A 17,212-nucleotide genomic window follows, 5' to 3' on the forward strand; every position below is an offset into this window, starting at 1 on the left:
AGTTTGACCTCTTAAGATAAGTTTTCTCATGGCACTTTACGATTGCTTTCTTCAAATCAGCTGCAATCCATAATACTGAGAATTTTGAATATTCCATGCCATTTAGTTTGTCAAAAACTTACAAAATGCTTAGATTTTCTGGAGTTTTGTTAAATACAGAAAATTCAACAAGGTTGTGGAAAATTTATGAACTTAAACGTTCCAAGTTTTTAATCATTGTTCAAATGTAGATTCCTATCGGTGCTGGTAGCAAATTTCTGCATTGTCATGTAAGTTTGAAGCCCAGTTATAGTGCACATTAATGAAGACCACCATTATTACCCAACAAATTGACAGAAGGTAGTTTAAATAGTGTACTATACAGGTAACTTGCTATTTTTGATTTATTGTCTGTATTTCCATCTCTCAGTACTATCTTAAACATCAGTATTTTTATTAGAATAAAAAAATTCAAACAAACATCTCTAAACAGATAATTATATACCTGTTTTTGATTGAACACAAATGTTAAACAGAGTTTCTAACTCTGCAATGTTTTTCCACATCAGAGTAATTAACAAACAATGACGCCTATTTCTCCCATTGAATTGTTTTCGAACTTGTTGTTGTTCATTTCAAGGCTCATGTTCTGCATTGCCTTGACAAGATCATCTCTCTTGTCACCTCCTGCAGCACATTCCAGTACCTCCTCATCTACTTCATGGCAGTGTCTGTCATCAGGCTGGATTATGGTAACACCATAGCCATTATTGGAATGAACATAATTGTTATGAAGTTTCAGTTTTGGTGGCGGAAGAACCTAAAAAAAGGTGGTATTCATATAATGAATTATCAGCAATAAGTCAACATTCCCTTCAGTTACAGTCTTGCTTTGATCCAAGAATTTAAATAGGAATACATTATACAGGCGGTGTTCTAATCTGAACCTTACCTGCTAAGAACACACCTAAAAAACAGTTTTCATTTATATAGCCATCGTGTTATATAAGGAAGTATTAGGACGGATGATCAAAAACCTGGCCAAAGAGATAGATGATGTTTTAGGAATTTTAAATCTTAGGATTTGCCACTGCAGGGATAGCCGTCAATGTTTCAGTGATTAAAATTGGAGCTATTCAAGAAGAATTTCAGAAATGGGAGGATGTAACAGTGATGGGAAAGCCATCAGATATGTGAAAACAGGAAGAGAATTTTTAAAATACAGGTACTGCCAAAAAAGGAGCCATTTGTCAGTGGGGACTTGAAGTGTTAGTGCAAGTTAATACATTAGTATTTTGGGTGAGCGTGAGTTTATGTAAATAGAACAAGAAATTTTAAAAAACAGCAATAGGCTATTGGTCCCCTGGAGCTAATTCCACCCTTAGAAATCAACCATGCTGTTATCAATCTTCTTCATATCTTTCTCCTCTATTCCCAAATCCCTGGCTTGCATACACAGAATTTGAGAATCCATTGGTCTGTGAATTTAGAGACTTACAAACACACTCACTCATGGAGCAAAGACATTTTTACTCAACTTAATCCCAGAATAAGGATGCTAGTCATTTATAGGAATATGATGCATAGTTCTTGATTCCACTGCAAAGGGACACATTCTGTCAGTGCCTACTCTCTTGAAGCCATTGGAATTTTACACATTTCACTCATCTCTTTTTTTTATTAAGATAAAAAATGGAAGAGCACTGAAATAATACCAAGAGGTAATAAGGGTAATAAATTTGGGAAGGCAATGCAACAAGTTTTTACTCATTCAAGGGGCTGATCAGTCACTTTCAAAAAAGAATGAAGTTCGCATATTTAATTTAAATTCTAAATCAAATGTTCTAGTATCAATGTATCAATGTACTGAGCAAAAATCAAAACAAATGTTAATTTTTCAAAATAGTGAGGGATTAATAAGGATGAACATAAAACCTGTCAAGAAGAGCCAAGTGACTAAACTTTTATTGCCACTTTTTTCAGAAGTGAAGTGAAAGAGAGACATACTGACAAGTACTGGTCACTGAGAAAGGCCAAGCTTAACAATTGGGTTTAACTAACACCTGAAACAAAAACAGCATTGGAGAGATGTAGCATATCTGGCAGCATTTGTTGAAACAAAAGCAAAGTTAATGTTTCAAGGATAGTGACTCTTTAACTGAACCTGTGTTCACCTCTGCAACACACATCAAGTCGGCCTTGGCAGAATTCCTGCAAGAGTGGAAGTAAGAAGCATACTTACTTTCAACCTAAGCTTTCCTCATCTAGTCCGGCGTGTGGACCAGTTTTTGGGGAGGAAGGAAGGATGTCTGTCTAGTTCACTTGCAGTCTCTCTCCCTCATGTAAACTTCCCCTCTTTCTCATGGAACGCTCTCTGTTTCTCTTCACACACCTCTCTCCTGCTCTCTCTTGACCATTCCCTCTCTCTTTCTCAGATACATTCTGTTTCACTCATTCAGTGACACTTCTTGGCCTGTAATCAAAATGATTCACCATTTTGATTACAGTTCTTTAGAGGGCTGGTACCTGTGTGAGAAGGCAACAACCTTGACCTTTCCTCTGGAAACATGGATGCTGACTGTTTCCACACCCATGAAACATGGAGTGGTCCCTATCCTGCACAGATTGATTATTTTGTCTCTGGATTTAAAGCCGGAGGGTGAAGAAGCTTTGCACAGTTTCCTGCTCCTCCAATCACAGAATAATGCTAATAGGCACACCAACTGCAGGAGGGAAACAACCTATCATTTGAGGAGAAGCTCCTCACAGATCATCATTTGCTCTTATTTAAATCTCTGTTGTAAAACTGGGTAGAGCGATATGGCAGGCTAGATTCTGGTCCCTGTGCCACATGTTAGACAAGCCAGCACTAGAATGTAGAATGAGGAGTAGCTGAGGCAAACCTCAGGTGAGTTCGTGAGTTTGCAAAAAAAGACAAGGTTCAGGAAGTTAGATAAAGAGGGAAGGAAAGGGGCTTACAAAGATCATAGATACCAGCATAGATCAGATGGCATGTATAACTTTTCTCTCTGATTTACATTAAATGCAGTTAATTCATGGGAATGAAGAACTACAGGTTAAGTGTGAATTTCACACTCTAATTTCCAAATGTTCCTTCAAAATATGCAGCAAAATTTATATGTTCTAGTGGGAAGTTCAAGTCGGAGAATGAATATTTTACATGCAAGTTTCAGTTCCACTGATGACCAAGGCACTAAACTATCTATAAGTTCCAGGTTTGATTCAGTTTACGTTGAGTTAGTTAATTTTAGTCAGGGCAATAATTAGCACATGATGCTTGACCTCACTGCCTATGAACTAGGGAGGAAACAAAAATCAAGCAGGTCTCCAACTCTTGATTATTACCTTATGACCAATAGTAGAATACTTTGAGAATGGATCAGCTAAGAACAGATTTGAGCATGGCAAGGCTGCCCTCCAATGGCCACTGGTGACTGTAGAAAGACCAATCAACATTATTTGGAGATGCCGGTGTTGGACTGGGTGTACAAAGTTACAAATCACACAACACCAGGTTATAGTCCAACAGGTTTAATTGGAAGCACACTAGCTTTCAGAGTGACAATCCTTCATCAGGTGATAGTGGAGGACACCATTCTAAGGCACAGAATTTATAGCAAAAATTTACAGTGTGATGTAACTGAAATTATACATTGAAAAATACCTTGATTGCCTGTTGAGTCTTTCATCTGTTCGAATACCATGATAGTTTCACTTCTTTCATGTGTAAATCACAAAACCTTTTTTTAAAAGTTGCATGCTCAGATTAGCTGTAACAATGGGTGAAAGCTAGACAATATGTTGAAGGTGTTAGCCCCCTGTGTTCTCTGTCTATGTTCTTTGTCTATCAGATGAATCACCTGATGAAGGAGCGTCGCTCTGAAAGCTAGTGTGCTTCCAATTAAACCTGTTGGACTATAACCTGGTGTTGTGTGATTTTTAACTGTGTAAACCCCAGTCCAACACCGGCATCTCCAAACCATGATATTTAGATTGATTCTAAACTAAAAAGTAAGATAACAGAGTTTTACATGAATTCATGCAGTTTTTGAGCAAAGTACAATGTAACTCTACAAGTACAAAATCACCCCACAAAATATGTGTGCGCATGTGGGTTTTTGTCTCTGTGTGTCTGTCTGGGTTGGGGGTTGTGAGTGTGTGTGAGAGAGAGAGTGTGTGTAGTGAGTGTACTTGAGGAGGTGCATGTGTGAGTGTGCGCGCGTGTCTGGGGTGGGAGGTTGTGAGTGTCTGTGAGAGTGTATATGTGAATGCATAAGTGTAGAGTGGTCTAAGTCTCTGAGAGGATGCCTGTGTGAATGTGGGATGTGGTGTCTGTATATGTGTGTCTGTGTGTATAGGAGTACCTGTCTGTGTGAGTGTCAGTGTGTAGGAGAGTCTGTGTGTGTGTGCAGTGCAATGGTGGTCACCTGTAATGTAACATGAACCCAAGGTCCTGGTTGAGGCCCTCCCTATGGGTACGGAACTTAGCTATCAGCCTCTGCTTGGCCACTTTTTGCTGCTGCCTGTCCCAAAGTCTGCCTTGGAGGATGGTCACCCGAAAGTCCAAGGTCGGATGTCCTGGTCCACTGAAGTGTTCCCCAACTAGGAGGGAACACTCCTGTCTGTTGATTGTTTTGCGGTGCTCATCCGTTGTCATAGCCATTGCTCGGTTTCCCCAATGTACCATGCCTCAGGGCATCCTTGCCTGCAACATATAAGATAGACAACATTGGCTGAGTCACATGAGTACCTGCCATGTACAAGGTGGGAGGTGCACCCACGTGTAATGGTGGTATCTATGTCCATACTACGACACGTCTTGCAGCGCCTACCGTGACAGGGTTGTATGGAGTTGTCCTGAGAGCCAGGCAGCTTGCTACGAACAATGATTTGCTTGAGGTTTGGCAGTTGTTTAAAGGCAAGTAGTGGAGGTGTGGGGAAGGTCTTGACGAGGTGCTTATCCTCATTGATAATGTGTTGCAGGTCACGAAGAACATGGCGAAGTTTTTTAGCTCCTGGGAAATACTGAACAATGAAGGGTACCCTGTCGGTTGCAGCACATGTCTGTCTCCTGAGGAGGTCATTACAGTTCCTTGCTGTCACACGTCAGAACTGGCTGTCGATGAGTTGGGCATCGTACCCTGGCTCTCAGGATAACTCTATACAACCCTGTCACGGTAGGCGCTGCAAGACCTGTCAGATTGTGGAGACACCACCATTACACATGGGGACACCTCCCACCTTGTACATGGCAGGTACTCATGTGACTCAGCCAATGTTGTCTATCTTATATGTTGCAGGCAAGGATGCCCTAAGGCATGGTACATTGGGGAAACCGAGCAAAGGCTACGACAACGGATGAATGGGCACCACACAACACTCAACAGACAGGAGTGTTCCCTCCCAGTTGGGGAACACTTCAGTGGTCCAGGACATTCGACCTCGGACCTTTGCGTGACCACTCCCCAAGGCGGACTTCGGGACATGCAGCAGGAAAAAGTGGCCGAGCAGAGGCTGATAGCTAAGTTTGGTATCCAACAGAGACCTTGGGTTCATATCACATTACAGGTGACGATCAATGCACTATACACACGCACAGACACTCCTACACGCACACGCGCGCACACACACACACATACTCCTATACACACATACACACGGACACACATATACACAGACATACACACTCACATGAATCAACATTAGCGAGCATCTGCAGGAGAAGAATGCAGATAAGAGGAGTATATTTGGGGTGAAAAATCAATAACTGCATCATGTTTATGTATCAACCAAGCAAATTCTACAATCGATTTAAACTATATTATTAAGAAATAATTCAAAACCACATGTTTATATAGGTAATCTTTTAGTGAACTATTTAATAGAAAGAACAGCCTTTCTCCACCTGCAGTTATCTCAATTTACAGGATTTTTACGATAACTGGTAAAAGTAATAGCTTTAAAATACCTTTCTCAAGCTCATTTGAATGCATTACACAGAAAACACTTCAAAGTTTCCATTACTAAACAGCTTACAAGATCAAAGAGATTTACAACACTGCAAAAGGCCCTTTGTCCCATTAAATCTATGCTGTTGAAAAAAACAAGCACCTAACTATTCTAACCCCATTTTCCAGCATTTATCCCTTCAAACCCTTCCTATTCCTGTACCCATCCAAATGTCTCTTGAATGTTGCAATTGTACCGGCCTCCACCACTTCCTCTGGCAGCTCATTCAATACATGAATTCAAACAGGAAAGGTAGTAACGGTGCAGGTTTTCTCTCTCTCTCTCCTGCAACGACCTCAACATGTGCTTCTACTTGAAAGTTATTAGGGTTTTTGTCTCTACCACCCTTTTCAAGTAGTTAGTTTCAGATTCCCACTACTCTCTGGGTAAAAAAGCTTTTTAACACATCCCATATGAGACTCGCGCCCCTTACTTTAAATCTATACCCTTAGTTCATTAATCCATACAAAAATGTTATATGGTCCTTTCTGTCCTCCTAATCTATGTCTGTCATAATATTATGCATTTCAATCATGTGCCCAAAAACACCTGAGACCTAAGGGGCAACTTTTTCACACAGAGGGTGGTACATGTATGAAATGAGCTGCCAGAGGATGTGGTGGAGGCTGGTACAATTGCAACATTTAAAAGGCATTTGGATGGGTATATGAATAGGAAGGGTTTAGAGGGAAATGGGCTGGGTGCTGGCAGGTGGACCGGATTGGGTTGGGATATCTGGTCGGCATGGACGGGTTGGACCGAAGGGTCTGTTTCCGTGCTGTACGTCTCTATGACTATGACTCTATGTGCCCCTCAGTTCCCTCTGGTTGAAGGGAAACAACCCGAGTTGATCCAACCTCTCTTCATAAGTGTATCTCCAGCTAGGCAACATTGTAGTAAATCACCTCTATATCCTATCCAGTGCAATCACATTCCTCTTATAACATAAATTCTAGAACTGCACGCACTATACCTCAGCTCATAAAGGCAAATATTCCATAAGCTTTCCTTTCTTTTCCAACTTAATCAGCTCTAAATTTTCTCTTAAAATATTTTCATGCAAGTGAATTGATCAATACTTTAGCTGAAAATGTGTTGCTGGTTAAAGCACAGCAGGTTAGGCAGCATCCAAGGGACAGGAAATTCGACGTTTCGGGCCAGAGCCCTTCATCAGGAATTAGGCTCTGGCCCGAAACGTCGAATTTCCTGTTCCTTGGATGCTGTCTAACCTGCTGTGCTTTAACCAGCAACACATTTTCAGCTCTGATCTCCAGCATCTGCAGACCTCACTTTTTACTGATCAATACTTTACACTTACCTTCAGTTTGATACCTCCCAACATACTCTTGAGGACATCAGAACTTTTAATATTGCTGCATTTGTGAATATCATTTCCTTCCAAACAAGCAACACTTCCTGGGTATAGCTCAACTCCTGGTCCCTGTTAAAATTGAGACTCCAAGTTTGACTGTGTAACATTATAAGAAATTATAGTGCAGCATATTTTTGATTAAATTACCATCTCAGGTGAAATCTCATTAGGTTAACTTGTTATTGCAACCAAGTTTCAACAATTATTGTGCAGCATGGAAATATTAAATGAAAAGTGGTGACCTACAATAAAGTGAACTAACGTAAGGAGGTTAGAATGCTACCTAGAATTAACAACTGCATTACTGGATAGACGTGGTATTTAAAATTACCTTGATGTATCAGGAGGCTGAATAATAAACTCTCCTTCTTGAAACTCTATTTTCATACCCAGTTAGGAATACAAAAATCTACCTCATCATTTATAATCTTTAAATGTGGAAAATGGTGAAAAAGTCAAATTCCATTAAAACGCTAGGATTGGCAGGCAGAAAATTGAAAACTAGCTTCGTGAAGTTATGCACTGGCTGTTCAACACTTAGGATGCAGTCCACTTGACATATTTCTAGTTAATTCAGATTAAGTTAATATACAAAAATCATAACATCAATTTAGCTGTGCAGTTAACCTGTTTAATAATTCAATTGTTTTGAATAAACAAAATTAATGTTGGGCTGTACTGCTTTCACCTTTGGTCCCCATGACTAAAGAACATGGGCATTCAATGCAGAAAAAAAAGGAAAACTGTTCAAGGGTTTCTTTATTTTACATAGAAGGTTAATCACCTTTTGTTCTGTAAAATAAAGTCTATTCCTTTATAGCACTATTTCTGCAAAAGAGCCTGACCTCCAATTAGGTAGTTGAGCTTAAAGCGACTAAGCATTTCTTGTGCTCTAGTCCAATGATGAACTGATAAGATTCATTATGGTACATCTGTACCATCCCTCCACAAATATTCTGGGAAAATTTTGTTTCTCTGGGAATGATGTCTCTAAGAGGATTGGCTATTGATCCCAGCATTTAGTGTTTTGATTCACTTGGTTCTCAAACTAATTGATGAACAACAACAATATTACTCTCATAAGGTTAATATGTCAGGAATAATTGTGGAAATATCATAGTCCCTAACCTCAATGCCTCTTTGTGGGCTCTTTAGCAAAGAATAATAGGAAATAGCAGTCAAGGTAGAATTTGCAGTCACCACCCTGCCTGTGCACTGCAGTCTAATGTTCAGAAGATGAATGCCAGGTGCTTTATGATATTTTCTTTTGATATAGTGGGTCATCATACAGAGATACAGCATGGAAACAGACCCTTTGTCCAACTCGTCCATGCTGACCAGATATATCCCTCCAAAACCTTTCTATTCAAATACCCATCCAGATGCCTTTTAAATGTTGTAGTTGCACCAGCCTCCACCACTTCCTCTGGCAGCTCACTCCATACACGCACTATCCTTTGTGTGAAAAAGTTGCCTCTGAGATCCCTTTTAAATATATTCCCTCTCATCCTAAACGTATGCCCTCTAGTTCTGGACTCCGTGACCCTTGGGAAAAGACATTGTCTATTTACCCTATCCATGCCCCTCATGGTTTTATAAATCTCTGTAAGGTCACCCCTCAACATCTGACACCCCAGGGGAAGCAGCCCCAGCCTATTCAGCCTCTCCCTAAAGCTCAACCCTCCAACTCTGGCAACATCATTCCTATAGGAGGGAGACCAGAATTGCGCACACTATTCCAAAAGTGGTTGAACCAATGTCCTGTACAGCTACAACATGACCTTCCAACTCCTTTAGTCAATGCTCTGACCAATAAAGGAATGCATACTAAACGCTTTCTTCACTAACCTATCTATCTGAGACTGGCTTTCAAAAAACTATGAACCTGCACTCTAAGGTGTCATAGTTTAGCAACACTCCCGAGAATCTTACCATTAAGTGTATAAGTCCTGTCCTGATTTGCCTCTCGAAATGCAGCACTTGGCATTTATCTAAATTAAACTCCATCTGCCGCTCCTCGGCCTATTGACTCACCTGATCAAGATCCCGTTGTACTCGAATTTAACCTTCTTCACTGTCCATCACACCTCCAATTTTGGTGTCATCTGCAAACTTATATCTCCTATGTCCACATCCAATTCATTTATATAAATGATGAAAAATAGTGAACCCAGCATCGACCCTTGTGGCACACCACTGGTCACAGGCTTTCAGTCTGAAAAGCAACCCTCCACCACCCTCTGTCTTCTACCTTCGAGCCAGTCCTATATTTAAATGGCTAGTTCTCCCTGTATTCCATGAGATCTAACCTTGCTAGTCAGTCTACAATGAGGAACCTTGTCAAACGCCTTACTGAAGTTCTTCAACATCATGTCCACCACTCTGCCCTCATCAAATCTCTTTTTTACTTCAAAAACTCAATCAAGTTAGTGAGACATGATTTACCACCCTCAAAGCCATGTTGACTATCCCTCATCAGGCTCTGCCTTTCTAAACACATGTACATCCTGTCCCTCAGGATTCTCTCCAACTTGCCCACCACTGACATCAGGCTAACCGGTCTATACTTCTCTGGCTTGACTTTACCACCTTTCTTAAACACGTTAGCCATCCTCCAGTCTTCTAGCACCTCACCTGTGACTATCAATAATCCAAATATCTCAGCAAGGTGACCAGCAATCACTTCCCTAACTTCCCAGAGTGTTCTAGGATACATGTGATCAGTTCCTGGGGTTTTATCCACCTTCATGGCTTTCAAGGCATCCAGCACCACCACCTCTATAATAAGGACATGTTTCAAGGTGTCACCATCAATTCTGTATCTTCCATATTCTTTCCTGATGAAAAATACTAATTTAGTATCTCCTCCATCCTCTGCAGTTCCACACATAGTCTGCCTCGCTGATCTTTGAAGGGTCCTGTTCTCTCCCTAGTCCTTAATGTAATTATAAAATCCCTTTGTATTCTCCTTAACCTTATTTGCCAAAGCTATCTCATGTCCCCTTTTTGCTCTCCTGATTTCCCTCTTTAGTATACTCTTACTGCCTTTATATTCTATTAAGGATTCACTAGATTCCTGCTGTCTATACCTGATATGTGCTTCCATTTTCTTGACAAAAACCTAAATTTTTCTAGTCATCCAGCATTCCCTACATCTACTAGTTTTGCCTTTCACTGTAACAGGAACATACTATCTCTGAACTCTTGTTAGCTCATTTTTGAAGGCTTCCCATTTTCCAGCTGTCCTTTTACCTGTGAACATCTGCACTCAATCAACTTTTGAAAGTTCTTGCCTACTACCGTCAAAATTTGCCTTCTTCCAATTTAGAACTTTAACTTTTAGATCTGGTCTATCCTTTTCCATCACCATTTTAAAACTAATTGAATTATGGTCGCTGGCCCCAAAGTGCTCTCCCACTGACAGTCACTTGTCCTGCCCTATTTCCCAAAAGTAGGTCAAGTTTTGCACCTTCTCTAGTAGGTACATCCACTACTGAATCAGAAAATGTTCTTTTACACATTTAACAAATTCTTCTCCATCTAAACCCTTAACACTTTGGCAGTACCAGTCTATGTTTGGAAAGTTAAAATCCCATTCCACTATCACTCTATTACTCCTACAGACAACTGCGATCTCTTTATAAATTCGATTTTCAATTTCCCGCTGACTACTGGGGGCGTCTATAGTACAATCCCAATAAGGTAATCTTCCCTTTCTTATTTCTCAGTTTCACCCAAATAACTTCCTAGAATGTATTCCCAGGAATATCCTCCCTAAATACAGTCATAATGTTATCCCTTAGCAAAAATGCCACTCCCCCTCCTCTCTTGCCCCCCTTTCTATCCTTCCTATTACATTTGTATCCTGGAACATAAAGCTGTAAGTCGTGTCCATCCCTGAGCCATGCCTCTGTAACTGCTATGGATATCCCAGTCCCTTGATCTATCACACCCTGAGTTCATCTGCCTTCCCTGTTAGGCCTCTTGCATTGAAATAAATGCTGGTTGATTTTCCTTGTTCTCTGTTCCTGCCTGCCTTAACTGTTTGACTTGCTCCCTTTCTCACCTGTATCAGTCTCAGACTGATGTCTTTTCTCACTATTGCCCTGGGTCCTCCTACCCCCCTTCCCCCCCCCCCACCCCCCCCACCCCAAACACACACACACACACCTTACTAATTTAAATCCTCCTAAGCTCCAGCAAATCTCCGTGCCAGAATATTAGTCCTCTCTCAATTCAGGTGCAATCCATCCTTCTTACACAGGTCACTTCTACTCCAGACGAGATTCCAGTGATCCAAAAATCTGAACCCTTCTCCCCTGCACCAGTTCTTCATTCATCTGCTCTATCCTCCTAACTTTACCCTCACTAGCTCATAGCACTGTGAATAATCCAGATATTACTACCCTCAGGGACTTCCTTAAATTCCTACCCAACTTCCTGTATTGTCTCTTCAGAATCTCATCCTTTTTCTTTCGATATTCTAAGTTCCAAAGTGTACAATGAACACATGCTGGACCCACACCCCTTTGAGATTATTCTGCACTCTGTCCGAGGCACCCTTGATCCTGACATCAGGGAGGCAACACACTATTTTGATTTCATACTGTTGACCACAGAAACGTCTGTGCCTCTGATTAGAGAGTCCACTATCACAATTAACCGCTTGGAACCTGATGTACCCTTCGTAATATTACAGCCATTCTCGATACCAGAAACTTGGCTATTCACGCTACATTCCCCTGAGACTCTATCACCACCTATGTCATTAGGATGCTAGCCATCATTGGACAAAGTGATATAATTGCACACACAAACTATCAATACAAAATACAACAAAAATATTTCCATCATCAAAGCCATTACAGAAAAAATGTTTTGTACAGTGCAAGGGTTACTAACAGATGTTCCCACTTGTATATTTGAGCAGACGAGTGGAAAAGTTCTCTCCAAAAAGGAGGGTGAGTTGTGCTGACAAGGAGTCACTAATCATTGACTTGAAAGGGAATTTAGGAATACTTTAATCCTTGACATTACACAAGAAAGCATTAAAAAACAAATTCTGATAAAACATCACCATTTTATTTTCTGTTTTGCCCTATTGTTTATTTCTGGTGTTTTCTACCTTCCAATAGTATTTCATTAAACAACCATATTTGTCACATTTGTAACTATTCTCTTTTGCTGTTATGTTTCATTCTGGGATAGTCTTGGATTCAACCCAATTTTGAAATCGATACTTCTCCATATGTTATGAATACCCGCAGATTCCTACAGAATCCTGAGAAGTCTTGTTGCCATTCACAGGAGAGCAATATTCATTATGTGATGTTCTTCATGTCTGTGTTATGATGGAACCTTACTCCTATTTGTACATAGGAATTTTTGTTATTCATTCATGGGATGAGGGCTTTGCTGGCCAAGCCAGCATTTATTGCCCATCCCTAACTGCACAGAGGGCAGTTAAGAGTCAACCACACTGCTGTATCTGGAGTCACATGTAGGCCAGACCAACCAAGGATGGCAAATTCCTTCCCCAAAGGACATTAGTGAACCAGGTAGGTTTTTCCATCAATTGACAATGAATTCATGGTCATCATTAGACTCTTACTTCCAGATTTTACTGAGCTCAAACAACTCACCAACTGCGGTGGCAGGATTCGAACCAGGGTCCCCAAGACATTACCTAAGTCTCTAGATTAACAGTCTAGCAAAAATACCACTAGGCCATTGACTCTCCAAATATATAAACTACTCCCATGGCACCTGTTTCCTTTGACGTGCAATTAAAAGAGTAAGTGATGACCCTGAATTCAATTCTGGCCTTTTAAGCAAATGAACACTGCTCATGAAAATTCAAAATTTCAATGATTACTATCTACTCTACTGAGGACAGCTGAATTTTCCCTTAACATGTGGACATTAGTTTCAAAATTTTATTTGGTACCTGTTGGTGCTTGCTCAATCCAACCCATTCTGGACAGAGAGTTAGATGACTCGTGTTTTGGCTTCCAGTGTCATATTCATTGAATGAATTGGTGAAAGAAATTCTAATAGTTATTGTACTTAACAGGAGTTGACAGTACCATACAGTGACATTTTCCAAATCATGTTAAAGTGAAAGCATAAGTTAAGTTAATAGTTTTGAAGAGAGATGCAGTATTTATGCAGATTAATTTCTAATTTGCACTTATGTTATACTAACTTGAGCTCCTGTCAGTTCACAGTTTTTCATTGTTAAGGCTGCTCCTGTGAGAACACAAATGCCAGTGCCTTCACATCTTAACAGACAATCTTCAAGAGTCATGTGTCCAGATTCTACTACCACAATGCCATCAGTAGTTCCATGCTGTACTAAAGTCAGGTGAACTAAGCTAATATTTTGGGATTTCGAAGCCACAAAATTGTCTTGAGTGGGATCTGAAAAGATTACGATTTCTTCACGACTTCCAGCCCCTGTTAATTCAGAAAACAAATCTTTATCATGAATTTATAATTTTAATTATTGCAATTATTTACATCACTTTTGACTAGAACAGCAATCACATTGTTTTTTATGAAGATCTCTAAATTTTGACATCACTATGAACACAGTTTTCCAACTAACAATTTTTCACAAGTTTAAGAAATTGTTTGAAATTCTCTAAATCACACAACTATATGCATTTTGGAGACAGGAAAATTAAATAATTAAAAATTAGGAACACTCAAGACATCCTATAACCTCCTGCCACTGACCTAATTACTTTGTTACATTTGGGATTTTAATATATTTATGTCTGCGTGATTGCAATAGTAGTAAGAATGTATAACAGAAATATTTGACAGCAGCAACATTTGGTCCAGTTTCTGTCTTCTCAATCCGCAGTGAATTGTGCAGAGGTCTTTGTGTGATCTGTCTTCTTTCTTTAATCACCGTTTGACCTGCAGCAGGGGCAGGATGGCTTCAGGATCTTCTAGCGATCACTGAAAACCTTTGTTTTTTAGGCTGTGGGTAGGTAGTACACTTATCTCTGAGATAGAATTGATGAGTTCAAATCCCACTTCAGGCAGTTAAGTGCAAAATCTCGGCTGGCACTCCAGTTCAGCTATGAAGCAGCGCTGAACTGTTGGAGGTGTTACCTTTCACATGAGACATTAAAACAATCTATATGCTCTTTTAAATGGACATTAAAAATGCTGAAGCACTATTTTACAGAAATGTATGTTCTAGCTAATATCTGTTCCCCAATAAACACTATGTAATTGCAATATTCATATTGCTGGTTTTGTACACAAACGGATGTCACATTTCTTGTATTATATCAGTGTCTACAATTCACATGTTCTTAATTGATTGTGAAATGTTTTGGGACAACCTGCAGTCATAAAATAAATATATGCTGGCAGTCCCTAGCTTGCAAACAGGTTCCATTCTGGAGTCTGTTGGCATGTCAAGTTGCAGTACAATGCAGGACAATGGAAAACAGCCAACTGTAAATAAAGGAACTTACATGTATGTCAGATCTTTAAAATTAAAACCAGGTATAGGATTGCATTTGTAAGCATTAGCATTTGTAATTTGGATGTATATAAATCAGGAACCTTGTGTACATACAAGTCTTCCTGTCTTCAGAGTCTGGAGAGAAGTGTCATTATCTTTTACAGCTATCAGAGCTTTCTGTCTTCCCCTCTTAACAACTCTGATCGGAGAGGATGGGGTTCTCTCATTATAAGATATAAAAAGTAGAATGCAGCATTTACAATCAACCTGTAAATTATTACACAACTCTAGAGCAATTGAGACTTGAACCTAAGCCTCTGGGATTAAAGGCTACCACTGTGTCACAAGAGCTCTGCGTTCTGCTTTATAATGCGGTTCTTCAACAAATGCCCAATCAACCAATCACTGAGAACAAGCTGGCTTATTTGCATGATCTTTTGATTAGATTCCCCTAATGTAAAAACAGGCCCTTTAGCCCAACAAGTCCACACCAGCCCTCCGAAAAGTAACCCACCCAGACCCATTTCTCTCTGACTAATGCAACTAACACTATGGGCAATTCACCTGGCCTACACATCTTTGGTCGGCAGGAGGAAACCTGAACACCCAGATATAAACTCCACACAGACAGTCACACGAGGCTGGAATTGGACCTGGGTCCCTGCTGCTGTGAGGCAGTAGTGCTAACCACTGAGCCTCCGTACTTTTTGATGTTTACAACTTAGAGCATAAGCACATGGATTGCCTTTCAGAGAAAACATAGGCATTCATGAATAATGTAAAAGTGAAGAATTTTACTGACCATAAGAAGGGACAAAAGAAGACAGCATCATGGTAAGAATGGCATGGGTTAAAAAGAATAATGGCATGTGGCTGTTTCAGATGGACTCCTGAACATCTTCCTGTCATCAAATAATTTTATCAGATGGGCAGTGGGAAAGATTGACAGATTGATGGTGGTCAGGTAATTACTGTCAACAAAGTGCCAATTTTCAGGTATTTTTCACATCTTTGTCTGATTTTATTGAAGCCCCACAGATGCACAGAGGTTCAAACTCTCATCTACTCAAATGAGCAAAAATTTAGTAGCAATAGAGCTGTGGAGGGAAATAGTATCTGTTTTGTGAAGTCATGCTTTCAAACGTTGATGCTATCAAGTTTTAAGGTAATAAAAGGGGTGGGGCCAGGTATCTCTCAGTTCACTGCAGGCATAACAAGATTCATGAGAGGCTCATCAGAGTGTAGGCTTCATCTGGCCATGGCAGCCAAAGTTTTCAGACATTTGACCGAGGGGGATATTAGCTATAAATTGGATTGCAGCTATAAGGAGGGTTGTGAAGCAGCCACAGATGTTCCAGTGTCCTGAGGAAGCAATGGACATGAATGGGAGGGCACATGGAAGCAAGAGAGCAGCCTGATGTTTCCAGAAGGTATTACCCAAGGACATCCAAGAGGTATCCTGTAAAAGGGTCATCTTCACCAAAATACATGAACCCAATGTCTACATGACGTTGTCTTTCCAGTGAGGTGGTGGTGGAGCTGTGTAGTATGCTGGGAAAGGGGTTGATACTAATGGTCAGTGATTGGCACCAAATCACTGTAGCGTTTAAGGAAATGTGGCACTCAAGCTTTTTATCTGTGGATTTTTCCAGAGATGATCTGGAAATATATATGCATCTTTCAGTCAGCAACCTATTGCTGCACAATAGAGGTCTCAGACACAAAGTACATTAGACTGGCCAGTATATTAAAGTCACAGCCAAACAGCCAGTCAGGCACAGAGAGAAGTCCAAGGCAATGGCTGGATTTCCCAAAGAGCAAGTGAGTCATTAATACTACTCATGTGGCATCAAGTGTCCATCAGAGCAATCAGGTACCTTTGTTTACTGGACAATAGCTTAATAATCAAGTTATCTGTTGAGGTTAGTGTCCTGATGAATAACTAGACTTTAAATGATTTTTATTGGGGAAGGCAGATTCAGGAGAGGGTTCGATAGGCTTGCAAAGCAAAATGATACTGCAGAATTACTTTAATTGTGACACCCAGAGTAGGAAAGAAAGGCATTCAATGTAAAAGCATACAACAGCAACAAATAGGGTCAAACATGGTGAAAAGAATAAATATATGGCTCTTTATTTAAATGCACATATGATGTGGAGGTGCCAGTGTTGGACTGGGGTGGGCAAAAGTTAAAAATCACAAAACACCATGTTATAGGCCAACAGATTTATTGGAAGTAGTAGCTTTCAGAGACCTACTCCTTCTTCAGGTAGCTGTGGAGCAGGATCATAAGACACAGAATTTACTTGTGAGAGGGTGAGAGTGTCTGTGGTGTGTGTATATGTGT

The 17,212-nt window shown here is 40.2% G+C and overlaps 1 protein-coding gene across 1 annotated transcript in view; it reads right to left on the reverse strand.

The window, feature by feature from the left end:
* Positions 1 to 553: 553 nt before the first annotated feature.
* The window catches only part of LOC132818508 (testicular spindle-associated protein SHCBP1L-like), a 67,018-nt gene continuing 50,359 nt past the window's right edge, over positions 554 to 17,212 (reverse strand). Inside the window, exons 8-10 of the mRNA XM_060829568.1 lie at positions 13,587 to 13,837; positions 7,328 to 7,450; positions 554 to 799 (exon numbers count right to left, since the gene is read on the reverse strand). Coding sequence (XP_060685551.1) covers positions 554 to 799; positions 7,328 to 7,450; positions 13,587 to 13,837 — 620 coding nt within the window. The remainder of the gene's footprint in view (positions 800 to 7,327; positions 7,451 to 13,586; positions 13,838 to 17,212) is intronic.

This window comes from Hemiscyllium ocellatum, chromosome 9 (assembly GCF_020745735.1).
Source record: "Hemiscyllium ocellatum isolate sHemOce1 chromosome 9, sHemOce1.pat.X.cur, whole genome shotgun sequence".
In the NCBI taxonomy this organism is placed as follows: Eukaryota; Metazoa; Chordata; class Chondrichthyes; order Orectolobiformes; family Hemiscylliidae; genus Hemiscyllium; species Hemiscyllium ocellatum.